Genomic DNA, 13873 nt, shown 5'->3' on the forward strand with positions numbered 1-13873 from the left:
CCGAAATCTAGTTAATAGTTTTCCCACTCTGAAGACCCTTAGTGATGAGGAACTCAAAATTAGTTGTCCTATTCTGGTTTTGCATTGTTAATTTTTGGTTAGATCTGCCTTCTAGGACCATATAAATTTCTCCATACTGGACAAAAACCATAGGGAGAGATCCCAGTGAGATCTCTTAACCTCTAGAAGTTCAGTAAGATCTGCAGAAACTCAAAAGTATCATACTAATTCCTCTTCTATGTAGTAACTCTTCAGGTATTGATCAAAGCACTTTGTGCAGTGGGCTCCTGGTTGCTGTGACCTTACATAAAGGGTAATAGATTTTAACTATCATTTTAAAATTTCAATTTGTAATTTTACCTTTGTAGGCCCAATTTTATATGAACAATGAAAATGTTGGCTTCCTTTCCAACTTGAGAGTACCTGTTTTTATTGATAATACCAAATCTAGGAATGAGTTCTTTAAAGAATATGACTATTTGTAATTTATAGAGATAGATTTCCATTTACCCTTAAATACATATAATGTATAAAACTAGGAAATTTTGTTAGAACATTTAAACCAGTTGTGGAGTTTGTCTTCATCACAAACAACCATACCTACCCTTATCTTCCACTCTAGTCCCCCTACTTATAAACTTCTACTTATGAGCCTGTTGGACTCAGGACCCTTAAAGGACTATCATGAGGTACTCTATACAAGTGATATTGAGGATATTCTACCTCTCCAAATCTCATGATTACAGCAAACTGCTTGAAAATAATGAACTTTTTTGTCAGACAGTGAGTGTCCCAGGACGAACAGGCATGAGCAAATTATGACCTCGTTCACTCATTCTATATTCACGAACCCATCCATCCTCCAGATTCCCCTATTACATTTGACTATCCTTCCAGTCATCCATGTTTTGGGACTTAAGGTATAATATTCAGCTTCTCATTTAAGCTACTTCACCCCATATCTCATCTTTCCAATGACCAGATCTTGGTTCTGTCTCCCCATCTCACATCTGTCCTCTCTTCACATAGCTACAGCACTAGTGCTGTAATTAGTGCTAGTGCTAAATTACCTCTTATCCATACTAGTATGCTGTTAGCTTCACAGTTAGTCTTCCTGCCTCAAGTCTTCAAGTGATTTTTCAGTAAATCACAGTGGCTTTTGGTTGACTAGGATCAAATAGTTCATCTTTTAAAAAACCTTATTATATGCAATTTATAATTCTTGATAATGAAATAATGATGTCCAGGCTCTTTTTTTGATCATGACTTCTTGGTAGTCCAATAATTCTTAAATAATCTCTCTTCAATTTATTTTCCAGGTTGGTTGTTTTTCCAATAAGATTTCACATTTTTGTTTATTTTTTCGTTCTTTTGATTTTTATTGATTGGTTCTTGATGTCTTAGAAAGTCGTTAGTTTTTACCTGCCCAGTTCTAATTTTGAAGTAATTATTTCTTTAGTTAACTTTTGTACCTTCTTTTCTATCTACTTTTTTTTTGGGGGGGGGTTGGGACAATTGGGGTTAAGTGACTTGTCCAGGGTCACACAGCCAGATTTGAACTCAGGTCCTCCTGAATCCAAGGCCAGTGCTTTATACACTGTGCCACCTAGCTGCCCCTCCATCTACTTTTTAAGCAGTTGTTTTCTTTAGTGGATTTTTGTACCTTCTCTATTTTGCCAGTTCTATTCTTTAAGAATTTATTTTCTTCGGTGAATTTTTTTTACAATTTTTTCCATTTTTTTCCATTTTTTTGTGCTTCCTTAACCTAGCTGTTGATTCTTTTTTCATGATTCTCTTGCATAACTCATCTTTTTTTCCCAATTTTTCTCTTACATCTTTAATTTTTAAAATCCTTTTTGAACTCTTCCAGGGGTTCTTTTGGGGCTTGAGACACATCAACATTTTTCTTTGAGGCTTCACTTATAGTCGTTTTGACATTGTTTTCTTCTGACTTTGTGTCTGGCCCTTCCCTGTCACTATAGTAACTTTCTATGGTCAATTGTGGGGTTTTTTTGGCTCATTTTCTCAACCTATTTTAATGACATTTAAAGTTGTTTGCCCCCTGGGTCATAGGGGGCACGGTCCTAAGCTTCCTGCATGGGCCTCTGGCTTGCTGGACTTAGGCCTCTGGGCCTGGCTGCTTTCCTACTGCACAGGGGATTGGAGGCCTGACAGCTGGTCCACTGTGCCATTGGCCTGCTGTGCTGGGGCTGGGGCCTTGTTCTCTGAACTATAATGGGGCTAGAAGTCTCCTACTAGTTTGCCCATTTTATCTGATTGAGACAGACCTTTCCTGCAGTCTTTCTAAGTAGTTTGGGATAGAAAATTACTTTATCTTGTCCTTTTGTGGGTTCTGCTGCTCAACAAATTCATTTTGAAGTCTTATTTAAAGTTGTTTGGCAGGGAATTTAAGTGAACTGAGGCAGGTTTCTGCCTTTTCTCCACCATCTTGGGCAGCACCAGTAATTCTTAAATTATATCTCATCAATTTATTTTTTAGCTCAGTTATTTTTCTAATGATGTTTCACATTTTCTTCCTTTTTTTCATTCTTTTGACTTTGTTTTATTGTTTCTTGAAGTCTTAAAGAGTCATTAGCTTCTACTTGCCCAATTCTGATTTTTAAGGATATTATTTTCTTTAGTGAGTTTTTGTAACTTTTCTATTTGGACAATTCTGCTTTTTAAGTTTTTTTTTCCTAAACTGAATTTTTATGGCTCTTTTATCATTAGGCCAAGTCTGTTTTTTAGGAGTTAATTTTCTTCAAAAATTTTTTGTCCTTCTTTTACTTCTCTTCATCTTCTTGCATCACTCTTATTTCTTTTCCCAACTTTTCCTCTACCACTCGTATTTCTTTAACTCTTCCACATATTCTAGATAGCCTTGGGTCCAATTAGCAATTTTCTTTGAAGCTTTGCTTATAACTATTTTTACATTATTGTCTTTTTCTGGGTTTATGTACTTTTTTTTTCTTCTCACTGTAGTAGCTTTTTATGGTCAAATTCTTTTTTTTTTGGTTTGCTCATTTTCCCAGCCTGTTTCTTGACTTTGAACTTTATGTTAAAATTGTTTTTGGTTACCTAGGTATGGGGAGGCACTGTGTCAAACTTTAGAATTTGTTGTTGTTGTTGTTTTGCTATTTTCAGAGCTACTTCTGGATGTCTGAAAGTTTTTAGTGCTTCTAAAGTGATGTGCTCCCAGGAGAGGTGTGGTCACTGCTCTCCTGTTCTGTACTCTGTCTTTACCGGAGAAGGGCTCCTACTTCCCTATAACCTATATAGTACACCTATTGTCCCTGGAACTTTGACCAGGGCCCCTGCTCCCTTGTGACCAATTGTATGTTCTCCCCTCCGCCCTGCAACTGAGACCCAGAAGTGCATAAAGGCAAAGGAATTTACAATCAGTGCCAGCTGAACCTACTGCCAACAAAGGGTCCCTTGTAATCTCTTTCTGATTCATTGCCTGACCTCCTTACTATCTATAAGCTGAGAACTCCCTAAACTGCTGCTGCTTCTGTCTAATGTACTTTCATAATGCATCTTAATAGTTACCTCTTTGTGATTTAACACACTACTAGACTAAGATCATTGAGGGCAGGATTCATGTTTTATTCAAACATTATTTGTACCTCCGTTGTCTATTATAGTTCTCTCTTCAGTAAGTTGAACAATGTTGACAAGTCTTTACTCTCAAAAGGTACTCATAATCTAGTAAGGAAAAGTGTCATACAGATTTTGACACAGCACACTGGAATAGATTTAAGATCGATTATTAATACTCACACAAGCAAGCTTATGTTTTAGGATAACATTAATTCAGTTAGGGAGAGGATGCATGCAGCCTCCCTTGCTCCCACTGTTCTATGAGGCAGCATACAGGATGGAAATCCAAACATGTAGTGTGGTATGTCCTTTAGTCAAAGACCCAAAGCTATTAGGAGCTCAAGTCAAAGACCCAAAACTATTGGGAGCTCAAGTCAAAGGCCTGATATAGAAGCTAAACTCTGAAACAATGAAGTCAGGGAACATGGACAGACCGATAGCCAAGAAAGTTCTCTAAAATTTACCTAATTAGGAACCAGGGAGGCCAGTTCTAATGGGGATTTGGAAGTTCACAGGATGAGAAAGTTTAAATTAGAACTACCATATCAGCAAGTTTGTGGAACAGTTCCAGCATCTCACATTAAGTAGAACCAGTTGCAATTAAGCCTTAAGCTAATCAGCCTTGTGTGACAGATCAGGTCAGAGTAGTGCCATTAGGCTCCTCTGGCCATTCAGAAAGATATAGGAATAACCTAGGCAAATTTGATTAAATGATTAAGTACATAAAAGAGGTCAAACAATGGTAGGAGCAGTTGGGGGAAGGATCGTTTTTAGAGGGAGGAATAGAGGAAGGGAGGCTTAGTGGAAGTAGATTATGAAAGGTTAGATTCAGAAGTCTAGAATGTAATGTGAAATAAGGGTAGAAAGGCAGGTTGAAGCCAAATATTTGAAGGCCTTGCATACCAGACTAGGAAGTTTGTACTGAATGGGAAACTAAAATTTTGTGACATGAAGAAACCTTTGAGTTATAAGGACAATTATTTAGGAATAGTATATGAAGAATGGATTGCAGAGGGGAGAAATAAAAAATGGGGAAATGAGTAGGATCTTTCTACAATAATCCAGGTAAGGGGTATTGAGAGCCTGAATAAAGATACAGCAGAATTTTGGCTAGATGTTTATGCCCTGAAGGAATTTGTAATCTAGGAGATTAGATATGGAAACTAATGATAAATAAAATATTCAAAACTGTCATACAGAGAGAGAGTCTTTGGGAAGCCAAAAAAGTTTTTAGATTTTTTTTTTGAGGGTATGTTTTGAAAAGTATTTTCCCCCCTGAAAAACCTGTATAAAAAGTACAAATAAAGACACATCACTGGAAGAAGAGAGGTAATACTCATTTTTATTCATTTTTTCTTAATCAAAAAAGTAAAAATATGATTATTTGATTACTGAGATTATTGAAATTGCTGAACATAGTAATCAAAAGGCATAACCATTATTTTCTTAAAACTTTTGTACCCATCCCAGTGAAATTTGATTTTTAAAAAATCCTTAATATTTCTGGTTATTTCTTATTGTATATTTTTGTAGACAGCACCCGAGAAACTCAAAGATTGCTTACTAGATGCTTTGACTCAGAGTTGGATTAAATACCTTGGAATATAGGATTGGAGGAAATTTTGACCTTTTCCTAATAGATTGGACACTTGTGGAGCCCAGGGACTGGACCTTTGATTTCATTGGTATAGAAAACTGAATGAGAAAACCTCTACCAATGCAGATTCCCACCTTCTCTGTGACTTAGTCTTAGAGTGTTATTTATGACATAAAGATTAAGTAACTTGCCCAGGGTGATGTAGCCAATGTGTTAGAAGTGAGGCTTGAACTCTGAAATAGGCTCTTTATTATGCCATGCTACTTCTTGGGCCCTGCAGAGATCTCTAATCTTGTTGCATATTATTGCAATATTTGAATGTAAATGAGAAGCTATTTTTATTACTATATTTTGCCCAAGTTATTCTTTCTTCATTTAGCTATTATTTGGATCGTCGCTCTTTTGTGGTTGTGGAAAAGAAAGTTGTTGCCACCAAAGTCCTTGGCACTGTCAAATAAGTTAAACATCCAGAAATTGCTATCATTTTTGGGAGAAGGATCATCTGAAATCTTTATGTGTGTTGTCTTCCCTAAGAGAATGTGAGCTCCTTGAGAGCAGGGATGGCCTTTTCTGTTTATATCCCCAGTTTAGCACAGGGCTTTGCATATATAGTAAGCGCTTAATAAATTATTTTATTCATTCATTCTACCCCAGAGAACTCTAGTTTGGAGTCAGAGGACTTTGGTTTGAATTTCAAATCTGCCACTTACCAGGCAGGTCACTAACTCTATCTGTACCTCAATTTCCTTGTCTTAAAATGTGAGGATTGGGATAGATAACTTTAAGGTTTCTTTATGCTCAATCTATGATCATATGATTAATCAATATTTTTGGAGTGAGTGGCACTGATTACTAGGAAAGCACTGATTACTAAGAAAGATGGAAAAGCAAATGCTATAGCATAATTTTGAAAAACAATTTTAGTTATTTTGATATTATTAATAATCAAAAATTGCTTGTTCCCATTCCACCTAAAAATATAATAAACTTTTAAAAACCCCAAATCCTATCACTATACCCAAAGGTAGTTTGATGTCCCTTATTACTGAAGACTGTAACCTCTTCCTCTATACATAGTCCACTTAACACTGGGTCAGCTAGTCCTATCAGGTTACTCATAAATAGAGCAATATTTTCAATTAGCAGGTGTGGAATAAGTGCCTGCTCCCTCTACCCTTTCCCCTCCCTTAAGAACTATGACTAAACACTTAGTTTCAAAGCCTGCTTTACTTAATACCTTTATAATATTTCACAATTTTCAGTTGGGACATGTTTTTTAGATATATCTTTGAAAACCACTCCCACCATTTGGCCTAACTGAAGTGGGGGCAGCAGCTAGCTGGTGCAGTGGATAGAGCACCTGCCCTGGATTCAGGAAGACCTGAGTTCAAATATGACCTCAGACACTTGACACTTACTAGCTGTGTGACCCTGGGCAAGTCACTTAACCCTCATTGCCCTGCAAAAAAAAAAAAAAAGAAGTAACAACTGAACAGGCTTAAATATAAATAGGATTTAGAGAAAGTAGTTATAGATAGCACAGTGGTATAGTAGGAAAGGCTAGGGAAGAGAGTTTTTAAAAAAGTACTAAACTGCTATGGGAGTAGTGATTAAAAGGAATTTGAATACTAGTATTTAAATCCAAATTACATAAAGTCAGAATCTTGGTTAAAACCTGTATACCAAATGCAAAGACGTGTCTTTTTCTTAGTAATATTGAAAAACTTTTCTACCAGGACTTGAAAATATTAATCACATTTGAGAGGAAATAAGAGAAAATTAAAAGGTTAGCAATTTCTCCTGTAGCACTTGTTAGTGAATTGAGAATATGCTCTCCTCTGCCTATTTTTATTTTTAACTTTTAAATTTAATCCCCAGAAGGGTGCCACAGTGTAACCTTTCTCTTAAAAATTCACATTTTCAACTCTATTCTTGTATATATTTTGTGCTTGACATCAAAATGTAGTACAGAAAAAACATCAAAGTTAGAAGGGAGAAAGAAATTATGTTGTTCCACACATAGAAATTTCAAATACAGTATTGGAAAATTATTCCAGGATCATTTTTTTGGCAAAATTCATGATTATGGCTTAAGAGATTGCAGTGAGGTTTTATTTCACTAGGCATCCTCTGGAAGATACAGCACAATATAGGAGTTGAGATGAATGTGTGACTACATATACATATGCCCTGTAAAAGGACAAGTTCCTGCATGATTTCTAATGCTTGATAGCCACAGTTTTTTGTGTTCGAGGAGCTCAACAGAAGATGGGTAAATTTTTATTGTTCTCAGTGCCTGAAGGTGCTAGATGCCTTGAAGTAGGAAAGAAATTTATAGCAGAGGCTCACCACGAAGTACCATATATTCCGAGCCATCTGTGATCTTGCAATGAAAAAGCGCCAGATGATGAGGAAGAGCACTGTGTTAAAGAGGTAGTAAATGTTTCTGAGCCTGAGGAACAGAAAGACATGTGATTTTTAAAAAAAGAAACAAATTAGTCTACTCTAAACCTAATAGTTACCCCAGTATTTATTGAGCACCTACACAGTATGTAGGATTACATTTCAAAGAATGTTTCCCTTCTCATCAGGGGCACAGGACTAAGACATTCTTAAGTAAAAGCTGTAAGAAAAACAAATTAATGTTTTCAAAGTGCCTAGCATGCTGGAAGTAGTTTATTTACATGTGATAGCATCAATGTGTCTGGTTTGTAAAATGAAATTTGTGTGATATATTCAGGAATTTGGTACTAACAATTAAGAACAAGATTTTTTTCTTAGGCTGGTGGCGTTCTACTGAATTGAACCTTAGCTAATTTTCAGAGGGTCAGCACCTGATCTGAACTTTTGCCTTGGGTCTAGGAATACCTTTTTATTTCATGTTCTCTAAACAATAATGACTAGCTCTATCCCAGTACAACAGAGACAAGTTAATCCTCAGTATTCTGTTCACTCTATGGCAGTGTTGTTAACTTTTGAAAGAACCAAAAAGATGACTTGTAACTATTCCTTTATCTCATCCTATACTAAACAAAAATATTTTTCCTGGAATATTTATTTCCAAGGGGAAATAATTCCAATAGGAATATTAGTAGATTAGATTTATTGCTCCTTTTCAAAAAACAAAACCTTTGCATGACTTTCAGGTACAGTCTTGGACACATGAAGTTTCCTTAATATGCTTAAAATCTTGGGAGTCAACTTTGACTTCTTCCTATATTCCTCGATCCCCACATCCAAATTAGTCATTGAAGTCTATAGATTTTCTCCTTATAACCTCATATATCTTTACTCTTCAAGTTCTACTGCTGCTACTTTGGTTCAGGTTCTTATTACCTCTTACCTCAATGCTAATAATAGCTTGTTAAATGGCTTCCCTCTTTTTATTCTGTCTCCTCTCCCATCTTTTGTATGTAACTTTTGGCAAACAAATATAAAAATATTTTATCATGTTAATGTTATTCTCTTCTGCTCAAAAACTTTAAGTGGCTTCTTAATGTCTAAGCAATAAAGTCCCAACTAAGCCTAGTATTCAAGGCCCTTCACACTGATTCAACCTACTTTCCTTTTCAACTATATTTTCCATTGTTCTCCAGTTTTACTTCTTGTTCCATCTTGCTCCATTTGGTCATTATCCCATAAACAAGCTTTGCATATTATTACCTCCATGCCTTTGCTCCTTTTACTTCCTCAACCATTAATACATAAACACAGACATGATTGGAACTGCCTTTCCCCTGAATATCCAAACCCTATCCTATCAGCCCACAGGTGTTTTCTTCCTTTTTTGAAGTCTTTAATACTTATTCACTAGACCTCTCATTTTGAATTTTTCAGACACTGTTATGTATTGTTTCCAGCCCATTATAGGAACTCAACAACTATTGTTGGTTGACTGTTGACACTTACATTTTTAAATGTTGCTTTGCTGCAGGAATCCCAGCCATATCCTCTTTCAGTATGTATTTCTTAATTCCCAAGCAATAGTTTTCAGTGTACTCCAACCAATTCAAGTGGCGCACATCAAAGTTGAATAACTTAAAGGAAATAATAGTTGCAAAGATTGAACAGTTGGACAGTAATGTTATAATCCAACATTGACTTAAATACATATGAGATTCCCAAGTTTTGTAGAATGGAGAGTTTTTTTTTCTTGCTTGAGGAAAGATTAAAGGTAATGGTTGAAGGCTGGAATTCAGAAGGAGATGAGGAAATGGATGGCTCTAACTGAATACATTAAAGAATTGTTATTTAAATACTACCTAAGACCTGTGAGAGAAAAGGTTAATGGCTAAAGGGGTAAATTGGGGGAAAATTTTAAGTTAAATGAAGTGGGTTTGGTTTTGGGAAAGTTCCTAACCAGTAGAGCTATAAAAAAAGTGGAACTGATTACCTTGGAAGGTAGTAGTTTCCCCCTCTTTTGAGATGTTTAGGGGAGAGGCTGAATGACTACATGTCTGGTATGTTAAAATAAGATTTCCTTTTGGGTATAAATTGGACTAGATGGCTTCCAACTCTAAATTCTGCAGTTTTGTAATAGTCACTTTTAAGAGTTTGAAGGATTTCAAAGACAATTCCAAAGGACTCATGATGGAAAATACTATCCACATCCAGAGAAAAAAAACTGATGAGTCTGAATGCAGCTCAAAGCATACAGTTTTCACTTTATTTTTTATCATGGCTCTTTTCTTTTGCCTTGTTTCTTCTTTGATAACATGACTAATATGGAAATATGTTTTACATGATTGCACATACATCACCCATATCAAATTGGGAGGGGGTGGTAAGGAGATAATTTGAAGCTCGAAAAATTTTTTAAATGAATGTTAAAAATTGTCTTTACATGTAGCTGGAAAAAATAAAATACTATTAAAAAAAATTTGAAGGGCTGTCATGTGGAGAGGTATTAGACTTATTTTTGAGGCCAAAGAATAAGATATAGGATTATATATTAAGAGCTATTCAGATGTGGCATTTTTGGTGTGTAATTGATAAGGTTGAGATTGTACCCTAATAATTTAAAAATGAAAAAGAACTGAACACAATACTTCTGATACAGTCTAGGGGCGGCAGCTAGGTGGCGCAGTGGATAAAGCACTGGCCCTGGATTCAGGAGTACCTGAATTCAAATCCAGCCTCAGACACTTGACACTTACTAGCTGTGTGACCCTGGGCAAGTCACTTAACCCCCATTGCCCTGCAAAAAAAAAAAACCCAAAACAAAATACCAGATACAGTCTAAATAGCACAGAGATCAGTAAAATTATTATTTTTCCTGCTTGGATTCTTTATAGTATTAAGGAAGGCTAAGAACACATTAGCTTTTGGGGCTGTGATATCACACTATTGATTCATTGAACTTGCAGTCAGCTAAAACTCTTTGATTATTTTTCCATTAATGACTCAGCCATGTCTCTTCCACATACTTATTGTCCAGTTCATTTTTTTTAGCCTAAGACTTTATATTTATTTCAATGAAATGTAAACTTTTTAGATTTGGCATATTGTTCTAATGTTGGCATATTGTTGAGATTTTTTTTGAATCTTTTTCTGTTATACAGTAATTTAGCAATCCACAAAATTTGGTAAACATATTTTTAATATCATTATCTGAAACCAACCACAGATATTGACCAGAGAAGGATTAATGACAAAATTCTAAGGGAAAGACTTTCTTCTAGGTTGACAACTAGCCTATGAGGAAGCTTGAATCTACTCAGGTTCTCAGACACATCAATACTGAATACATACTTAGTAAATGTACTCCATAAAGGGTATCAGGCTTGTAATGGTAGTAGGCAAATATCGTATAGTAGAATGTAATTCCCTTAAGGGCAGAGGCTATTTTTTAGTTTTGTCTTTATATCCCCAGCACTTTTGTTTGGGTTTTTTTGTTTTTATGGTGAGGCAATTGGGGTTAAGTGACTTGCCCATGTTAAGGGCTAAAATTCTAGCTAAACTGTAAGGGCTAAAATTCTAGCTAAACTGTCTAAAATATCTAATGAGTGGTCACCAATAAATTATAAGCTTTAGCAAGAGTTAGACTTTTAAGCATTTATTAAGGAGAATAAGAATTTGGTAAAGAGAGAGAGAGAAAGGCCTAGATTCCTATCTATTAAAGGGAGAGCACATTTCTAGCTCCGCTCTCCACCAGAGTCCAGAGGAAAGAGAGTGAGCCCAAGCGCCAGTCTCTTCCTTCCTCCTCCCACTAGCCCGCGTCACTTCCTGACGCCAAAGAAAAGACTCCTGGTCTTGCCCTCAAAGACCTTTGCTTCATGGGCGGAACTCTTCTACAGTAAGTCTCCAGCAGGTGGCGTTATTCCAGTCGTTACAGTAGGCACTCTGAGAAAGAGTATTGGTGATATAAAGTATAGGGGTTTGGGGGTAGTAGTATTTCTGGTCAAAATGTATGCATGGTTTTATATCTTTGGGCATAGTTCCAAATTGCTCTACAGAATGACTGAATCAGTTAACAATTCCATCATCAGTTCATTTTTTCCACATCCCCTCTAATATTTGTCATTTTCCTCTTCTGTTCTATTAGCCAGTCTAATAGGTATGTCTCTCATTATTTCTTAAAACACAATGGGGGGGGGGCGCAGCTAGATGGCGCAGTGGATAGAGCACCGGCCCTGGAGTCAGGAGTACCTGAGTTCAAATCCGGCCTCAGACACTTAATACTTAACTAGCTGTGTGACCCTGGGCAAGTCACTTAACCCCAATTGCCTCACTAAAAAAAAAAAGTATAAAAAAAAACCACAATGGGGGGCAGCTAGGTGGCACAGTGGATAGAGCCCTGGATTCAGGAGGACCTGAGTTCAAATCCAGCCTCAGATACTTGATAATTACTAGCTGTGTGACCCTGGGCAAGTCACTTAACCCCAATTGCCTCATCAAACCAAACCAAAACAAAACAAACCACAATGGGGTTGGGTGGGGTGTTAAGAGACAGGAGTAGTTTGGTGATTCCAGCAATGTTTTTGTTTTCTAGTAGCTTGTTCTCTGTAATTCCCTGTAATTTTGTTTATATTGTTAATTTTTTTGCTTTGAAAAACCTTTCTACACTGAGCAGCCAATTCTGGTCAAATCATCATAAATTCTAAATTATTGACATCCAAATTAATGAGGTTTTAATTTCAAAACAATACTTACTTTCTGGTCTTCATTACTCAACTGAGACATTAACATTTCTGTATTGTATGTACTCCATTCCCAACTGCGATTGATGAAATAGTCCAACATGGAAATGGTTTTCAACATGCGATTCATAAGTTTTGCCATTCTGAAGCAGAGATCAAACAGAAATAAATCTAAGTTGTAACTTATTTACCATACTATATACTCTATCATACTATAGTTGCTTATCTGTCGACTTTTTTGAGAAATACTTCTACTTTGCAACACACACTGTGAAAAACAAATTATTTTTAAGAAAACACTAAGATTACCTTGAACTGTTCTCAAGAATATGTAGGGATTTATGTGAGAACTCTTACTCTTATTTCTCCAGTTATTCCCTCTTAGCTGAAGGAACTGGAATGAATCTTTTAAATGCTAGTTTTATTCTCATTTTTCTTATAGCCCCATTTCTTTTTTGCTTTTCATTCCTTTCCAGTATACAGCTGCCATACTGAGTAGCAGAGCCATAATAAAAATAGTTCCATCTACTTACCTTTTTACCTTTACTAGATATATACAAATACATACACATAAATATACATACATACACACACATACAACACATTCTTTGAATTTAGTAGGAAAAGAGAATTCTCTATCCAGACTAGGAAAGTCTCATCTCCTTATAACATTATGTAATATTACAGATTTAAAAAGAGATCCAATATATGGGCTATAGGGCATAATTACCCATCTTGTAGAAGTTGCAACTTCATTTAGTATTCATGAAGTAAACCAGCTTTCATAATACAGCCTTAAAATATTTTTCTGTTACCCTTATAACACTGATTGTGTCTCAGTCTTGAATGATGAATCTTACCATCTACCACTTTCACTTCAATACAAATGCTGCTGAACACAGGTGGAGAAAATCACATAACTGTTCTAACTGGGTCCACTACAAATTTATGTTATACAACCTCAACTAGGTTCTCACTGCTACTAGGCAATCCTTCTGCAATTTCCTTATCAACTCTCTATCCCACTTTTTACAGAAGTTCTGCCAAACCTTTTCATCTTTCCTCAAAACTCCCATGGACTCCCCTTCCTCCCCCTGCCCGCAGCTGAAAACCTTATTTTACAGAAAAAAATGAGTCCATTTACTGAGAGCTCCCTCTTCTCCCTTCTTCAATTCTTTACTAAGATCCATCCCTCAATAAGCAGTTCCATTTCTTCTTGTCTCTTCTGACAAATTGCCCCTTTCTATCACCCTCACTTATCACTTATCATCAGTCTCTACTGGTCTCCTGGCTCATCTCCTACTGCCTATAAATATGCCCATGTCTCTCCCATCTTCAATAAACCCTCACTTGATCCTTTCATCCCTGGTAATTATTATCTTTTATCTCTTCTGGCTTTCTGGCCAAACTCCTTGAAAAGGTCCTCAACAATAGGTACCTCCACATTCTTTCCTCTCATTCTTTTTAAGCCTGGCTTATAACCTTATCATTCCTCTGAAATTTTTCCTCCAAAATTACTAGAGATCTCTTGATTGTC

At 36.1% G+C, this 13873-nt stretch overlaps 1 protein-coding gene across 1 annotated transcript in view; it reads right to left on the minus strand.

The window, feature by feature from the left end:
- Positions 1–6186: 6186 nt before the first annotated feature.
- FAR2 (fatty acyl-CoA reductase 2) overlaps positions 6187–13873 on the minus strand; it is a 160062-nt gene continuing 152375 nt past the window's right edge. The window contains exons 10-12 of the mRNA XM_043969308.1: positions 12350–12479; positions 9107–9234; positions 6187–7649 (exon numbers count right to left, since the gene is read on the minus strand). Of these exons, the coding sequence (XP_043825243.1) occupies positions 7487–7649; positions 9107–9234; positions 12350–12479 (421 nt within the window). The 3' untranslated portion in view covers positions 6187–7486. The remainder of the gene's footprint in view (positions 7650–9106; positions 9235–12349; positions 12480–13873) is intronic.

Source organism: Dromiciops gliroides, chromosome 5 (assembly GCF_019393635.1).
Source record: "Dromiciops gliroides isolate mDroGli1 chromosome 5, mDroGli1.pri, whole genome shotgun sequence".
Lineage (NCBI taxonomy): Eukaryota > Metazoa > Chordata > Mammalia > Microbiotheria > Microbiotheriidae > Dromiciops > Dromiciops gliroides.